This window comes from Haliotis cracherodii, unplaced genomic scaffold (assembly GCF_022045235.1).
Source record: "Haliotis cracherodii isolate W230 unplaced genomic scaffold, xgHalCrac1.p SCAF_14, whole genome shotgun sequence".
Classification (NCBI taxonomy): domain Eukaryota; kingdom Metazoa; phylum Mollusca; class Gastropoda; order Lepetellida; family Haliotidae; genus Haliotis; species Haliotis cracherodii.
The window spans coordinates 35202222-35218211 of record NW_027266269.1 but is presented as its reverse complement, the minus strand read 5'-3'; the positions used below and the strand labels follow the sequence as shown (position 1 = coordinate 35218211).

Genomic DNA, 15990 nt, shown 5'->3' with positions numbered 1-15990 from the left:
AGGAAGAGTAATAGTTTCGCCATTTGGATCATACAGATCATTTATATTACAAATATGTTCAGAAGAACTCGCGGACCGTTTCATTTATAAACCATTGTTACCCCAAAATATTTAATTTTGAAGAAGTTTATTATGAAGTGCTCATGTATGATGGATGGTTCAAGATGTTCCACATAAAATTACAAATACGTATATATTCAATGGTCATACATTACACACGGATGCAAATTGTGACTGTTTAACCGGTTCATATGTAGCCGAGTATTCACAAACTGCAACTTGATTAAAACAACATTGTCATTGGCGAATGAAGAGGTTTAACCGGTGTGTTCATATATAGCCGAGTATTTACTCACTGGAACTTGATTAAAACAACATTGCCATTGGCGCATGAAGGGGTTAGTGTGAAGACATTGAACCCAGGCCTGACTGGTGAACCACGGTAGTGAACGTGTCACGGTACCCATTGCAACAGGTCATATACTACAGGAAACAATCACACAATGGACTTTTCTACAATGGACTCCTATGAGGTTTGTTGCAGAATTGGTTACAGTAACTACGGTTATAACCAACTCTAAGGGACCACTAATTTTAGTTCGTAATAACAGTAGTTCGTTATAGGCATATATACAGCATATATGCAACAAATGACCGGGACTAAAAGAAGTTCGTTATATCGGTCAGTTCGTTATAAGCATATATGCAGCATATATGAAACAAATGACCGGGAGTGAAAGAAGTTCGTTATATCGGTCAGTTCGTTATAAGCATGTTCGTTATAAACGTAGTTTGCTGTATTTGTTTGCCTGTCAGGTACTCGACAGATAAATTATTCTGCCGTTGTGGAAAGATTGTTTTCACGAATTGAAATGATAATTTCCGCTGGACTGTAAACAGTTACAAGGACTTTTCTCCTGGGAGTCTCCTTTGTTCGGTACTGTATTGAGTTGAGTTAAAGGGATTTTAACGTCGCATTCACGATTATTGAACTTATATAGCGACGTGCATGTGTATGTATGTTTGTCTTGCACCAACTAGAGGGAATAGAACCTGTATTATGCAGAACGAGCGGACACATTATCCTCTACCCTATCTCCAATGAAAACAAAAAAAACAATCAACATGTTTTGTGTTTTTCAGTCCGACTCGGATACTTCAACTGTAGACGTCAGCAGTGACGACACCCCGATGCCGACTCCAGGGGTAGGGGGGACCACCCCTAGGGGAAGGGGAAGGGGGCGTCCCGGGAGCAAGTCCATTACCCAGTCGAGCTCAAACACCTCGCTGGAAGGGATGGACACGGTAAGACAGCCGACATTTCTCACAGTCTCGTAACGTTAAGCAAACACACATAATCGGCGATGACGCTAAAGCCGCCTTTGCAAATGAAATTCCCGGGCATCGAATACCCAATAACAGCCACAAATGGGAAAATGCATATTTATTATTTCCTAAATGTGACAGCATGTTGATAAACGAATATCACTCCGATCCATACACCTACATGATATAGTTAATCTTGTGGCATAGTGGGCTCAGGCATCGAGAGTTGCTGCGAAAGCTTGCGTACCAAAGCACAGACAGGATCCGCTTTTCGTGGGTTCGAATCCAAGATTCGCTCCGATTATGATCCTTGGTTTGTTTTAACCTACCCTTCGCCATATTGGTCTGGCTTTGGGCTTTCCTCCCACATTAAGCCGTAAATTAACCGATCTACTCCTGTTTTACAAGTCCCTCACTCACTCATGCGCTTGTGTGTTTAGGGGAGAAGAGGGCGCCTCCACTCCGCCCTGGGGCCGCGCTCAGCGAGGAGAAGACGTGGGGAAGAGGAAGGTAAGAAGACGTGACATGCAGATCTGTTATTGAAACCCCATATAATCTGTCATCTTCCCGGGGAGTTAACTGACAGAAAAAGTCCAGTTTCCAAACTAGCCGAACTAGGTTGGAATTTTGGAGTTGCGCTTTGGTTGGACTAAGGAGTAATCCAATCAAATTCGCGTTAAGAATCGACATCCAGTTCGTAAACAACATGGATTTCAACGTGCAGATTTCGGTCGACTGCATGATTTGCAAAAGATGTGAACCATCTGATGGGCATTAACAGATATTTTCCAAATCTTTTCATGATTTTATTCAAGAGGCTCACGTGATTTGATGCACTTCGCGAGGTAATACCCGTTATACTACAACGTGGATCTTGAAAATCGATCAGATCGTCTTGACTCGGCGTCGTCATTTTGTTTGAAGCTAATGCAAGTGATATGAGAGATGGAATCTGATTGGTCAATGGGAAGGGCATAGAAGGGACACAACTCATATTAGCCACTGGTGGCACTACGATCGAGCCCAGAAATTCCAGCCTTGTTCGACAAGGGTGGAAACTGAACTTAACTCCCTTGCTTCGGGAAGACGATAAACTGCCGGACAAAAGAAAGTATACACCCATGTTTGATAATGGCTAAATATGAAACAAACAAGAAATGGTTAATCGATGGTGATGAATTTGATACGGTTCTCATAATTGTGCTTTGGATGCAATGTTTCGGCGACTGTTTACTGTCAAGTAACGTTTTGATAACGTTCGACATTTTTTTTTATCAAATCTAATTTTCAAGAGTATACTTTCTTTTTGCCCCGCAGCATAGTAAATATGTTGACTTATCTTAGAATGACCAAGAAGCGGTCGGGTAGCCTAGTGGTTAAAGCGTTCGCTCGTCACGCCGAAGGTTCGGGTTCGATTCCCGACATGGGTACAATGTATGAAGTCCATCTCTGGTGTCCCCCTCCCTGATATTGCTGGAATATTGCTAAAAGCGGCGTAAAACCCTACTCACTCATTAGAATGACCAGACCATAGAGCTCCGTAATGATTCATTTTGTAGTTTCTTAATCTTAATGTCATCGACATTAATAATATGGCATGTTGATATCTTAGAAACAAAATTGTGATCAACAAATATCTGGTATTTAGAACGAATAAAAGTGAGTGTGTGAGTATTGTTTAACGCCGCATTTACCAATATTCCAGCACTAACACCAGAAATGGGCTTCACACATTGCACCCGTGTTGGAAATCGAACGCGGGTCTTCGGCGTAACGAGCAAACGCTTTTACCACTAGGCTACCCGACCGCCCCACAACGTGGGCAATAATGATGTATTGGTAAATCGATTATTAGGTTTTCTGAATCTGCACGTAATTGAGATCTCAATAATTGATGAGGCGTGGGTTACTATTTAGTCCCTACAATTTATAATTCAATATTAATAATTCATTTGATGATAATAATTACTATTGTATTCCTATCGTAAAATCTATGATTCTTTTGTGCGTTGCCACGACATTACCAACCTATCTTATAGCGAATGGGGAGCACGGGTGACCCAGTCATCTAAGGCGCTGCGATTCGCTGTGCAGAATCCTATGATTGTGGGTTCGAATCCCGGTTCGCCCCGATTATGTTTCTAGGTTTGTCAGCACCATACCCGTACCTGTCGGTTTCACCGAAGGGGTAAACGTCTGAGACCTGCATCACTTCGGGCTTTCCTCCCACATTAAGCTGACACGCCGTGATATAACTGGAATACTGTTCAAAGAGGCGTTAAAAACAACTCACTCACTCACTCACTCACTCACTCACTCACTCACTCACTCACTCACTCACTCACTCACTCTTGCGTAAGAAGACACCATATTGATGCTTGAATCGACATCTGAAGCTGAAGCTATATACCCTCCTTTAGTCTTACATGTAAACATTTCCAGAGTCAAGCATCAATAAATGAATACTGGATTTGTTTCAGTGCATATGTGATCATGTGACTAAAGACATGCCAAAAGACAAAATGACTACTGTCAAAGAGGCGTTAAACCCAACTCACTCACTCACTCACAGACTCTTATAGCGAATGATTCTGTGACGGACTCGTGGGTGTCTCTGTTCTTGTATTGGTGCAGACAATGGCCTTGAGACGGTGGACCCGGAGGAGAAACTTGCCCACTCACTCACTCACTCACTCACTCACTCAGCCACCCACTCACTCACTCACTCACTCACTCACTCACTCACTCACTCACTCACTCACTCACTCACTCACTCACTCTTATAGCGAATGATTCTGTGACGGCCTCGTGGGTGTCTCTGTTCTTGTATTGGTGCAGACAATGGCCGAGACGGTGGACCCGGAGGAGAAACTTGCTCACTCACTCACTCACTCATTCACTCACTCACTCACTCACTCACTCACTCACTCACTCTTATAGCGAATGATTCTTTGACGGCCTCGTGGGTGTCTCTGTTCTTGTATTGGTGCAGAAAATGGCCCTGAGACGGTGGACCCGGAGGAGAAACTCGCCCTGTTGTTGATCGAAGCCCTGGCGGATCACAGCAGGCAGAGACTCCGGGCGACACACATGAGTCTCCGCCGATACGGCTCTGTGGAGAACAGAGTCTCCCAGAAGGACCTGCAACTAGCGTTCACGGTAAGATGTTTTATAGGTAGAGGTCAAGGTCAAGGTCATGCTTTGGTTGATACATGTGAAGGACAGAGTCTCCCAGAAAGACCTTCAACTAGCGTTCACGGTAAGATGTTTTATAGGTAGAGGTCAAGGTCAAGGTCATGCTTTGGTTGATACATGTGAAGGACAGAGTCCCCCAGCGAGACCATCAACTAGCGTTCACGGTACGATGTTTTATAGGTAGAGGTCAAGGTCATGCTTTGGTTGATCCAATGGAGAAAGTATCCCCGAAAGACCTTCAACTAGCGTTCCCGATAAGTTTTTTTTTTTAGATATACAGTAAACTACGGTTATAACGAACTCAAAGGAACCGCTAATTTAAGTTCGTTTAAAGAAGTTTATTGTACAAAAGGCCACCGGCCCATATACAAGAAAGAGTTACGCATGTAGATACAAGCATATATGTTACACATTGGGACATACACGTTGTTTGATAAATTCATTTCTTTTGGCTAATGCATGCTTAATATAAAGAGAAAGATTTGATATATTTGATTCGTTCTTTGTCGTCAGCATAACTACAAAGGCGTTTATCGGTGACATTGCTATTAAATAATCTTTTATATATTTCTTTCGGAGATCATTGTGAAATGGACAGACAAACACAAAATGAATTTCATTTTCTATCTCTAGATTACACATGGACAAATTCTTTTCATTGTCAGTTCGTTATAAGCGTGTTCGTTGTAAACGTATTTTACTGTAGTTCGATCAAGATCACGTTTTGGTGGCTTCAGTCTGAGACCCCTCAGAAGGATTTTAACTATTGTCACGATGTGAAAGTCTCTCAGCGTTCCCAGAACGTTAACCTATAGTTAGAGTTCAAGGTCAAACTGTAAAGAACAAAGGCTGTGAAAATGATAGAAAGATCCAACCTGGCTAACAAGGTCTCTCTGACAGACATTCAACTAGCGTGCCCTATGGTCGTAGGAAAAGGACACATTGCTGTTATCCACTTTGGAGAACAGGGTCTCTCAGAAAGACGTTTAACTAGCGTCAATGGTCAATTGTCAGAAACGTCGTCACGTCGAGGACTTTTTATTTATCACATTGCAAGAATGCCCCCCGTGTTGCGCAGCGTCTAAATCTTCATGTTGATCGCCGTGTTGGTAAAGGTGCTGACCTCTTTGTTGTCCTACATGTTGACCTCCACACCGCCACCAATTTGACCTCCGTGCTGCACCCCTCATTGATCTCCGTGTTGACCTCAGTGCTGACCTCCATGTTGACCTCTATCACCTCTTTGTCCTGTGTTGCAGGAGAACCAGATCAAGTTCTCCCACCGCCTGCTGCAGATGATGACGGAGATCTACGAGGACCACGGCGGGGTGGACTACGAGCGGCTGTACAAGTGCCTCATGGCTGCTCACCTGAAGACAGGTGAGCTTCAACAAACAGGAACACAGATACTCAGACAGTCAGCCACTCAGACAGTCAGGCTCTCAGACAGTCAGACAGCCAGGCACCCAGACAGTCAGACACTCAGACGGCAGGGCACTCAGACAGCCAGACAGCCAGGCTCTCAGACAGTCAGGCTCTCAGACAGCCAGGCACTCAGACAGCCAGGCTCTCAGACAGCCAGGCACTCAGACACTCAGACAGCCAGGCTCTCAGACAGCCAGGCACTCAGACAGTCAGACAGCCAGACTCTCAGAAAGTCAGACACTCAGACAGTCAGACATCCAGTCTCTCAGACAGTCAGACAGTCAGGCTGTCAGACAGCCAGGCACTCAGACAAACAGACGCTCTTTTAGAAAGATATATACATGCGCTCATTCACGTCAACATACATTCCACTCAGATAAATACAGATACACTCTTCCAGACAGTTATAAAGTAAATCATCCAAACAGACGGCCATTCATTCCAACACCTGCTTGGGGAGTCATTCAAGGTGATTAAGGTGGGTTTTACGCCTCCTTGGCTTTTAACTTGGAGGTCATAGTAACTCGAAGAAGGACCTCTAGTGACATTCAAGTAATGTTTCAAGTGATTTTTCATAGCCTTCAGATCCCCTACGTGTTCTAATGGTAGAGCGCCTGTCCGGAAAGCAGAAGATCGGGTTTTAGATCTCCTAGCCTAATGCCATTAGATGATGGTACTTTTTGTTCGGCATTATTGGGATAAAACGAGGACTGATTCAGTACATTTTGTCGAGTGGGGTAACCATGACAAACTGTGGCACGGTATCTCAGTGGGCCAGCAAAATTATATCGGCATGGGTCTGGACTAACACAAGCAGCCACAAACACAGGTACATGCACGTCGCTATGTAAGTATGTGAGTTGTGTCCTATTTCACCTCACCTCGCGATATCCACGTGTACTTCGTGTGGCAGGGCGCGACAGTGTGAAGGCCCGTCTGATGCGCAACGACCTCACCTCCAAGCAGGAGATGTCCAAGGAGCAGCGCGACTACGACTTCCTGTGTCGCCTCGAGGACCTGCTGATCCAGGACAGGACGTTCTTCGACATCGAGGTCCTCAGGAAGGACTTCCAGGGCAAGGACACGAACAGGACGGGGAAGATACCCCGGGAAACGGTAAGCGGGGAAGGAAGATATCTAGAGAACGGGTAGGCGGGGAGGGAAGATATCCAGAGAAACGGTAAGCGGGATGGGAAGATAGCCAGGGAAACGGTAAGCAGGATGGGAAGATATCCAGAGAAACGGTTAGCGGGGATGGGAAGATATCCAGGGAAATGGTAAGCAGGATGAGAAGATAGCCAGGGAAACGGTAAGCGAGGTGGGGGAGAGATCCAGAGAAAAAGTAAGCGGGATGGGAAGATAGCCAGAGAAACGGTAAGCGGGGATGGGAAGATATCCAGGGAAACGGTAAGCGGGGATGGGAAGATATCCAGGGAAACGGTAAGCGGGATGGGAAGATATCCAGGGAAACGGTAAGCGGGGATGGGAAGATATCCAGAGAAACGGTAAGCGGGGATGGGAAGATATCCAGGGAAACGGTAAGCGGGGATGGGAAATATCCAGAGAAACGGTAAGTGGGATGGGAAGATATCCAGAGAAACGGTAAGCGGGGATGGGAAGATATCCAGGGAAATGGTAAGCGGGGATGGGAAATATCCAGGGAAACGGTAAGCGGGATGGGAAGATATCCAGGGAAACGGTAAGCAGGATGAGAAGATAGCCAGGGAAACGGTAAGCGGGAGGGGAAGATAGCCAAGGAAACGGTAAGCTGGATGGGAAGATATCCAGGGAAACGGTAAGCGGGATAGGAAGATTTCCAGGGAAACGGTAAGCGGGGATGGGAAGATATCCAGAGAAACGGTAAGCGGGATAGGAAGATATCCAGAGAAACGGTAAGCGGGATGGGAAGATATCCAGAGAAACGGTAAGTGGGATGGGAAGATAGCCAAGGAAGTGGTAAGAAGGGATAGGAAGATAGCCAGGGAAACGGTAAGCGGGATGGGAAGATATCCAGAGAAACGGTAAGCGGGGATGGGAAGATATCCAGGGAAACGGTAAGCGGGGATGGGAAATATCCAGAGAAACGGTAAGTGGGATGGGAAGATATCCAGAGAAACGGTAAGCGGGGATGGGAAGATATCCAGGGAAATGGTAAGCGGGGATGGGAAATATCCAGGGAAACGGTAAGCGGGATGGGAAGATATCCAGGGAAACGGTAAGCAGGATGAGAAGATAGCCAGGGAAACGGTAAGCGGGAGGGGAAGATAGCCAAGGAAACGGTAAGCTGGATGGGAAGATATCCAGGGAAACGGTAAGCGGGATAGGAAGATTTCCAGGGAAACGGTAAGCGGGGATGGGAAGATATCCAGAGAAACGGTAAGCGGGATAGGAAGATATCCAGAGAAACGGTAAGCGGGATGGGAAGATATCCAGAGAAACGGTAAGTGGGATGGGAAGATAGCCAAGGAAGTGGTAAGAAGGGATAGGAAGATAGCCAGGGAAACGGTAAGCGGGATGGGAAGATAGCCAGAGAAACGGTAAGCGGGGATGGGAAATATCCAGAGAAACGGTAAGTGGGATGGGAAGATATCCAGAGAAACGGTAAGCGGGGATGGGAAGATATCCAGGGAAATGGTAAGCGGGGATGGGAAATATCCAGGGAAACGGTAAGCGGGATGGGAAGATATCCAGGGAAACGGTAAGCAGGATGAGAAGATAGCCAGGGAAACGGTAAGCGGGAGGGGAAGATATCCAGAGAAACGGTAAGCTGGATGGGAAGATATCCAGAGAAACGGTAAGCGAGGATGGGAAGATATCCAGGGAAACGGTAAGCGGGATAGGAAGATTTCCAGGGAAACGGTAAGCGGGGATGGGAAGATATCCAGAGAAACGGTAAGCGGGATAGGAAGATATCCAGAGAAACGGTAAGCGGGATGGGAAGATATCCAGAGAAACGGTAAGTGGGATGGGAAGATAGCCAAGGAAGTGGTAAGAAGGGATAGGAAGATAGCCAGGGAAACGGTAAGCGGGATGGGAAGATAGCCAGAGAAACGGTAAGCGGGGATGGGAAGATAGCCAGGGAAACGGTAAGCGGGATGGGAAGATAGCCAGGGAAACGGTAAGCGGAGATGGGAAGGTAGCCAAGGAAACGGTAAGAGGAAATGGGACGGTAGCCAAGGAAACGGTAAGTGGGGATGGGAAGATATTATGTTGAACACATCTTACATACTGGGAACAAATTGATAAACAATAAAAACAAAATAGGAGATATCATTTTGTGATGTACGATGTGAACTCTATGACGGTGTGTATGACGACACTGAAGTGTTCCCGGTGTATGCCTGTGGCCACGTGGGGTAATATGTTGACATGAATGCGCGTCTACTGCAGGTCTTCCTGGTGTGTGACATGCGGACGCCACTGTATGGAGCTCTGTTAAAGAATCTGCTCAAGAGATGTGACGAGGACCATAACGATATGATCAGGTGAGACAATACACTACACACAGTGAGACGAGGATCATAACGATATGATCAGGTGAGACAATACACTATACACAATGATACTGAACGATACTTTATACCTTTCATATCAAATGTCAGTGTTATGTTTAGAGAAACAACGACTTTGGCGTACCAGAAATTTTGATCATGGGTTCGAATCTTTGTCAGCACCATACCCGTACGTTCCACAAAAGGGGTAAACGTCTAGGTCCTGGTGGCCAAGTCGTCCCTTGGGCACGCCAGAAAGCTATGAATGTGGGTTCAACCGAAGTGGTAAACGTCTGAGGCCTCTATCACTTGAGGCTTTCCTCGGACATTTAGCTGACACGCCTTGATATAACTGGAATAATGTTAAAAGCGGCGTTAAACCAAACTCACTCACTCACTCACTGTTCAATGCAGCGTTAAACCCAACCAACTCACTGATGCGCTCATTCCAGCTGGCCAGAGTTTCTCAGCTTCCTGGAAAAGTCTCAGCAGACGGCGTGGCGGAGATGCCCGGAACTTGCCGAGCTGCCAGAGAAGGCGAAACTGGCTGCCTTCAGTATTGCCTCCAACCCCATCGAGGAACTGTCAAGTGGCGCCAAGACAAGAGTAGTCTCCCGTCTTCTGAAGAAGGTGAGTACCCACGTTAGTCCCCATCAGCACCCAGACGTATGTGAATGTTAGGATCTGGTCCGTATAAGAGAATATCACTGAAATTCCCATAAATATATGCTTAAATATATCTCCCTCTTGTCCAGCCACCATTGAGACGTTGACCCAACGATGACCCAACGTTAACACTTAACGTTGGGCCAACGTTGTTTGACCGTTGGCCCAACGTTGGTTCAAAGCCCAGAAAAAATATTACAAAAGCTGGATTAACGTTTTTATCAATACTTAATATCTCCCAGGGAGCCTGAAATGCATGTCCAACTTTATCCAGTCTCGATGTTACTTTGCAACCTTAAATACTGCAAGTTTTATTCTATTCACTTTGACGACCCTCTATTGAATCTGTTATAAGGTAACAGTTGACGTAACCCCATGAATAAGTCTGTTGCCATATGACTGCAGGTTCCTGGAAGCATCCCTTCTTGGTCGCATCTCCAACTTATAGATAGTTTGATGTTGGGCCAAGAAAAACATTAAAATGTTCTTAATCATAATTTTAATTTACTTATATACTATATTTCACAACAATTTTCTCAAGCACCTAAGCACCCAAGTGTTTCCAAATAATTCAAATACAATTCAAAGATTTATTACTTTTCACATAATTTGAAATTTATATAACCATTACACATCAAACCCGATTTTTTCTTGGCTTCATAGTATCTCGAAGAAAGACCTCTAGTAACCTTCCAGTAATCTTGTTAGGGTTTTTCATCACCTTAACTGCGGCATGGTAGGTCAGTGGGCTTGCACTATAAAATCGATACTAGTCCGGACTAGAAGAAGCACACACACGCGCGCACGCACGCACTCACGCACGCACGCGCACGCGTTGCTATTTAATCGCCATATTCACCTCACCTCATAACTTTCAAATCAGAAACCTATGGTCGTGGTTTCAAATCCCAGTTCGCCTTGAATGTGTTTCTAGGTTTGTAAAACCATACCCATACTCATGGGTTTCATCAAAGTGGTAATACGCTTGAGACATTGATCATGTTGGGCTTTCCTCCCACGTCAAAGGGGAGGTCGGGTTCGATTCCCGACATGGGTGCATATTTCTGGTGTCCCCTGCCGTGAAATTGCTGGAATATTGCTAAAAGCGGCGTTAAACCATACCAACTCACTCACTCACTCCGACGTCAACTCTTTGTTTATTTGTTTATTAGTTTGTTTATTTGTTTGTTTGTTGTTTAACGCCGCACTCAGCAATAATCCAGCTATATGCAGCGGTCTGTAAATAATCGAGTCTGGACCAGACAATCCAGTGATTGACATTTTGAGCATCGGCAAGCATGGGATGCTGAAGCCTATTCTAACCCGGATCGTCACGGGTCTCGCCATCTTCTGACCAATGTGATATACAGTTAACGCGATCTCATTCACTACCGTATCCATAAAAGCGTCATCAGTACCTCTGGTACATCTCAGAATTCCCTGGTGTAAACTTCTCCAGCTGAAAAATGGTCTAGATTACATGCCACTCTAACGATGAGTGGATCAATACACAGCGTACACACAGCGTGACGGGGATGGATTGCAGGCACGTGCGTCTGTTAGATATATGTTCAATCAATAGGCCCTCCTTAGTGTCACCTGACACTGTTTCATACTGCACAAACTCAGGTCCTAGATCTATAGTGGAGTGGAGGGTGGCCTGGATGTTCCATTTGAAAGTCCGGGTTCGATTCCCTACATGGGTACGAAGTGTTAATGTCATTTCCGGTGTCCGCCGCTGTCATGGTGTTTGAATAATGCTAAAATACGTTAAATTCCGTCACTCATCACCCCCCCCCCCCCCCCCCCAATAAATCCATAAATAAATGTTGTAAACATAACTTGAGGTATGTGGAAACTGTTCAATCCACGCGTCATTGAACCGTCTAATGACATTGAGAATAAATAGTTTCACACGCTTATTCTCGATGTACATATGAGCTCTGACCTGATGAATACAAAGGATCAAGAAAAGATGTGAGTGATATGCATCCACACCTTCGTGTATTGTCCATAGGTTGGTGGGTTTGTTGTTTAACGCCGCACTCAGCAATATTCCAGCTGTATGACGGAGGTCTGAACATAATCGAGTCTGAACCACACAATCCAGTGATTAATACCATGAGCACCGATCCGCGTGTAGCGGCCATAAAATGTCCGAGTCCTGTGATGGGATTCGAACCACGGACCTTCTGATCAGAGGTCGGACGCCTTGTCCGTATGACCAAAGAGGTTAACCCCGTCAGCGAGCTGACAAGGTTAGGATGTCATCTGTGGGATAACTCCACGCCCTGCTACATGCGCAATTGGGATCGATGACATACTTCAACCAAGTCAGCGAGCCTGACCACCCGATCCCGTTAGACGCCTCTTACGACAAGCATAGTCACCTGGTACGGCAAACATCACGGCTTGTATGCACTACATCTACATCTACATCTAAATCTACGGTCATGTTAACGTTATTTGTATAAGTAACGGACAAACATAGCAAGGAGGGCAGGGCAGGCTTACCCTTTTCGCGAACACCTGGTGTCATCACGTACCTTCAGTTATCCATTTATATAATTTCACCGCCATTTTGTCTTTTACCAATGGAATCTATTTCGGCAGATTATCGAGACTGGGTGCAGTCTGGCGTTTCCGCGTTTACGTTACATAGAGGGAAAACAGCGAGGGTTCAGATTACATCGGCAATATTTCTACTGCAAAAAATTGCTACAGTTTTGCGGCTATCTACTCCAGATCCACATTGCTCAATATCGGGCGACGTTACAGTTTGAACAAAATTCATGCATTACGTAGGCCGCATCTGACTTCATGAAGTATACACGGCCTACTTCATTATCTGACTGAAACAATAGCCACGCGTCACTGGGATTAGTTTGAAACAATCAATTTGTTCGGGAGGATACTGGTAAAGAAGTAACCATGCTTCAGGTCCTACCCAAAAATAATCATGTTTCAGGTCCTACCAAAAAATAATCATGTTTCAGGTCCTACCAAAAAAAAATCATGTTTCAGGTCCTACCAAAAAAAAATCATGTTTCAGGTCCTACCCAAAAATAATCATGTTTCAGGTCCTACCCAAAAATAATCATGTTTGCGGTCCTACCAAAAATAATCATGTTTCAGGTCCTACCAAAAAAAAATCATGTTTCAGGTCCTACCAAAAAAAAATCATGTTTCAGGTCCTACCAAAAAATAATCATGCCTCAGGTCCTACCAAGAAAATCGTTACTGGACCAGGTGGTTCTTCTGTAAAATGATGTGTGTGTGACAATATCAACTGTTATAATGATGTAGGCTGTAGAATAGAGCAAGCAAACACAGCATGAAAAGCCAAGTTTCCGTTTTCCGGAAATAATCCGGAAACTGTCCGGAAACCTTTCCACTTTGAATCCGGAATGTTTGGGGATCGTAAATCATCTGTGAACATTCCTAAATAATTGTCAAAACTTTTTATGTGCATTTTGTTCAGTTACGTGTGAAACACGTGAAGATCACCAAGACAACTGACGAATGGCTTGAAACTAACTGTCACTGTCCAATCACCGCGAATAGAGCCCTTATCTAAAACGACAGTCAGGTCTTCCCGACATCCAATGCAGCTGGATTAGAAAAAACCGACATATTCTCTTTCACAGGCATCATTACAAAAAGAAAAATCAACTTTATCGACAATAAGTCGAGAGAAGTCCGTTGACGAAAGTGTCCCTCAAGCAACAACAACCAATCAGCAGCCGAACCCACCCCAACAAGCCAATCAACCCTCGCCAAAGATTGAACCAGCCAATCAGAAGCCAGAGCCAGATCCGGGCAATGCAGTACCCGATAGCAGAGAGAAGGAGAGTAAGGACACATCTGTCAAACAAGGTAAGGCCTGGTCTTGTTAAAAACAGACTGAATACTAGTAAACAATCAATACATTAAAATTCATGTTGAGATGTTTTTTGTCATAAGTGTCCAAACAATAGTACTTATATAGAATAATAATATGCTAATATATTTCTTTTGTATTGAGGCGATCTGCTAATGCACATTGCATACAACCGGTGAAGATCCAGGTTAGAATTGGTCTTCAGCCACCCATGCTTGCCGTAAGAGGCGACTTACGGGATCGGGTGGTCAGGCTCGCTGACTTGGTTGATGCATGTCATCGTATCCCAATTGCGTGGATCTATACTCATGATCTCGATCACTGGATTGTCTGGTCCAGAATCGATTATATATAGACCGCTGAAATATAGCTCAGTACGTCGTTAACAAAATTCATTTAGTCTTTAAGTAACATGGTTTTGAGTTTTGTTTCTGTGTCTTTCCAACTGTTTCTCCTAAGGCTTCCTACGAGTGCGTGGTCTGATTGCATCTACTAGCCTCGTATCCACAGTCAGGGCTCTAATGAACAGCGGTACAATCAGCATGCTGTATACTGACATAATCTTCTGGGTAGCGCTAGTGCATGCATCATTGTCCACAGCTACACAGGACGCTGTATAACATACGCGGGCTTACAGTATTGACTAATATCGGTAGCTAGTTTAGAATGCATATACATAGCACATTCGCCTTGCCAGTATCAACACACGCTTTGTGTATGTCTTTCTTGATAGCATGTTTTGTGCATGTCATTATGTAGGTTAACGACATTGCCCCAGATAGGCAGACTATAACGACTGCTTCCCATTGGTCAGTGTGAATGCATGCATTATTGTCATATATATAAGGGAAAAGGCACACTAGACCATTGAAAGATAAGCTCCCATTGCTAGGTGAAAAGGCATTGTCAATACATAAGGGAACGTGCAGTTGGATATGTAATAGCAAGCTCCCATTGGGTAGTGTCAATGCATTGTCAGTGTATAAGTGTAACATACAGTTGGATATATAATGACAAGCCCCCATTAGCTAGTGTTAATGCATTGTCAGTATATAAGTGTAACATACAGTTGGATATATAATGACAAGCCCCCATTAGCTAGTGTTAATGCATTGTCAGTATATAAGTGTAACATACAGTTGGATATATAATGACAAGCCCCCATTGGCTAGTGTCAATGCATTGTCAGTATATAAGTGTAACATACAGTTGGATATATAATGACAAGCCCCCATTGGGTAGTGTCAATGCATTGTCAGTATATAAGTGTAACATACAGTTGGATATATAATGACAAGCCCCCATTGGCTAGTGTTAATGCATTGTCAGTATATAAGTGTAACATACAGTTGGATATATAATGACAAGCCCCCATTGGGTAGTGTCAATGCATTGTCAGTATATAAGTGTAACGTACAGTTGGATATATAATGACAAGCCCCCATTAGCTAGTGTCAATGCATTGTCAGTATATAAGTGTAACATACAGTTGGATATATAATGACAAGCTCCCATTAGCTAGTGTAAATGCATTGTCAGTATATAAGTGTATCGTACAGTTGGATATATAATGACAAGCTCCCATTAGCTAGTGTAAATGCATTGTCAGTATATAAGTGTAACGTACAGTTGGATATATAATGACAAGCTCCCATTAGCTAGTGTTAATGCATTGTCAGTATATAAGTGTAACGTACAGTTGGATATAACATGACAAGCCCCCATTAGCTAGTGTTAATGCATTGTCAGTATATAAGTGTAACATACAGTCGGATATATAATGACAAGCCCCCATTAGCTAGTGTCAATGCATTGTCAGTATATAAGTGTATCGTACAGTTGGATATATAATGACAAGCTCCCATTAGCTAGTGTTAATGCATTGTCAGTATATAAGTGTATCGTGCAGTTGGATATGTACTGACAAACTCTCATTAATATTACCAGTATATAAGGGACAAGGCACAGTATATTTTCTAAAGACAATCTCCTCTTGGTTAATGCATC

The 15990-nt window shown here is 44.2% G+C and overlaps 1 protein-coding gene across 1 annotated transcript in view; it reads left to right on the top strand.

Annotated features, from left to right (window-relative positions):
• The first annotated feature begins 374 nt into the window (after positions 1-374).
• Positions 375-15990, top strand: part of LOC139460773 (echinoderm microtubule-associated protein-like 2) — a 41260-nt gene continuing 25644 nt past the window's right edge. Inside the window, exons 1-9 of the mRNA XM_071242243.1 lie at positions 375-533; positions 1144-1305; positions 1767-1836; positions 4319-4485; positions 5781-5901; positions 6860-7062; positions 9337-9431; positions 9890-10067; positions 13751-13979. Coding sequence (XP_071098344.1) covers positions 504-533; positions 1144-1305; positions 1767-1836; positions 4319-4485; positions 5781-5901; positions 6860-7062; positions 9337-9431; positions 9890-10067; positions 13751-13979 — 1255 coding nt within the window. The 5' untranslated portion in view covers positions 375-503. The remainder of the gene's footprint in view (positions 534-1143; positions 1306-1766; positions 1837-4318; positions 4486-5780; positions 5902-6859; positions 7063-9336; positions 9432-9889; positions 10068-13750; positions 13980-15990) is intronic.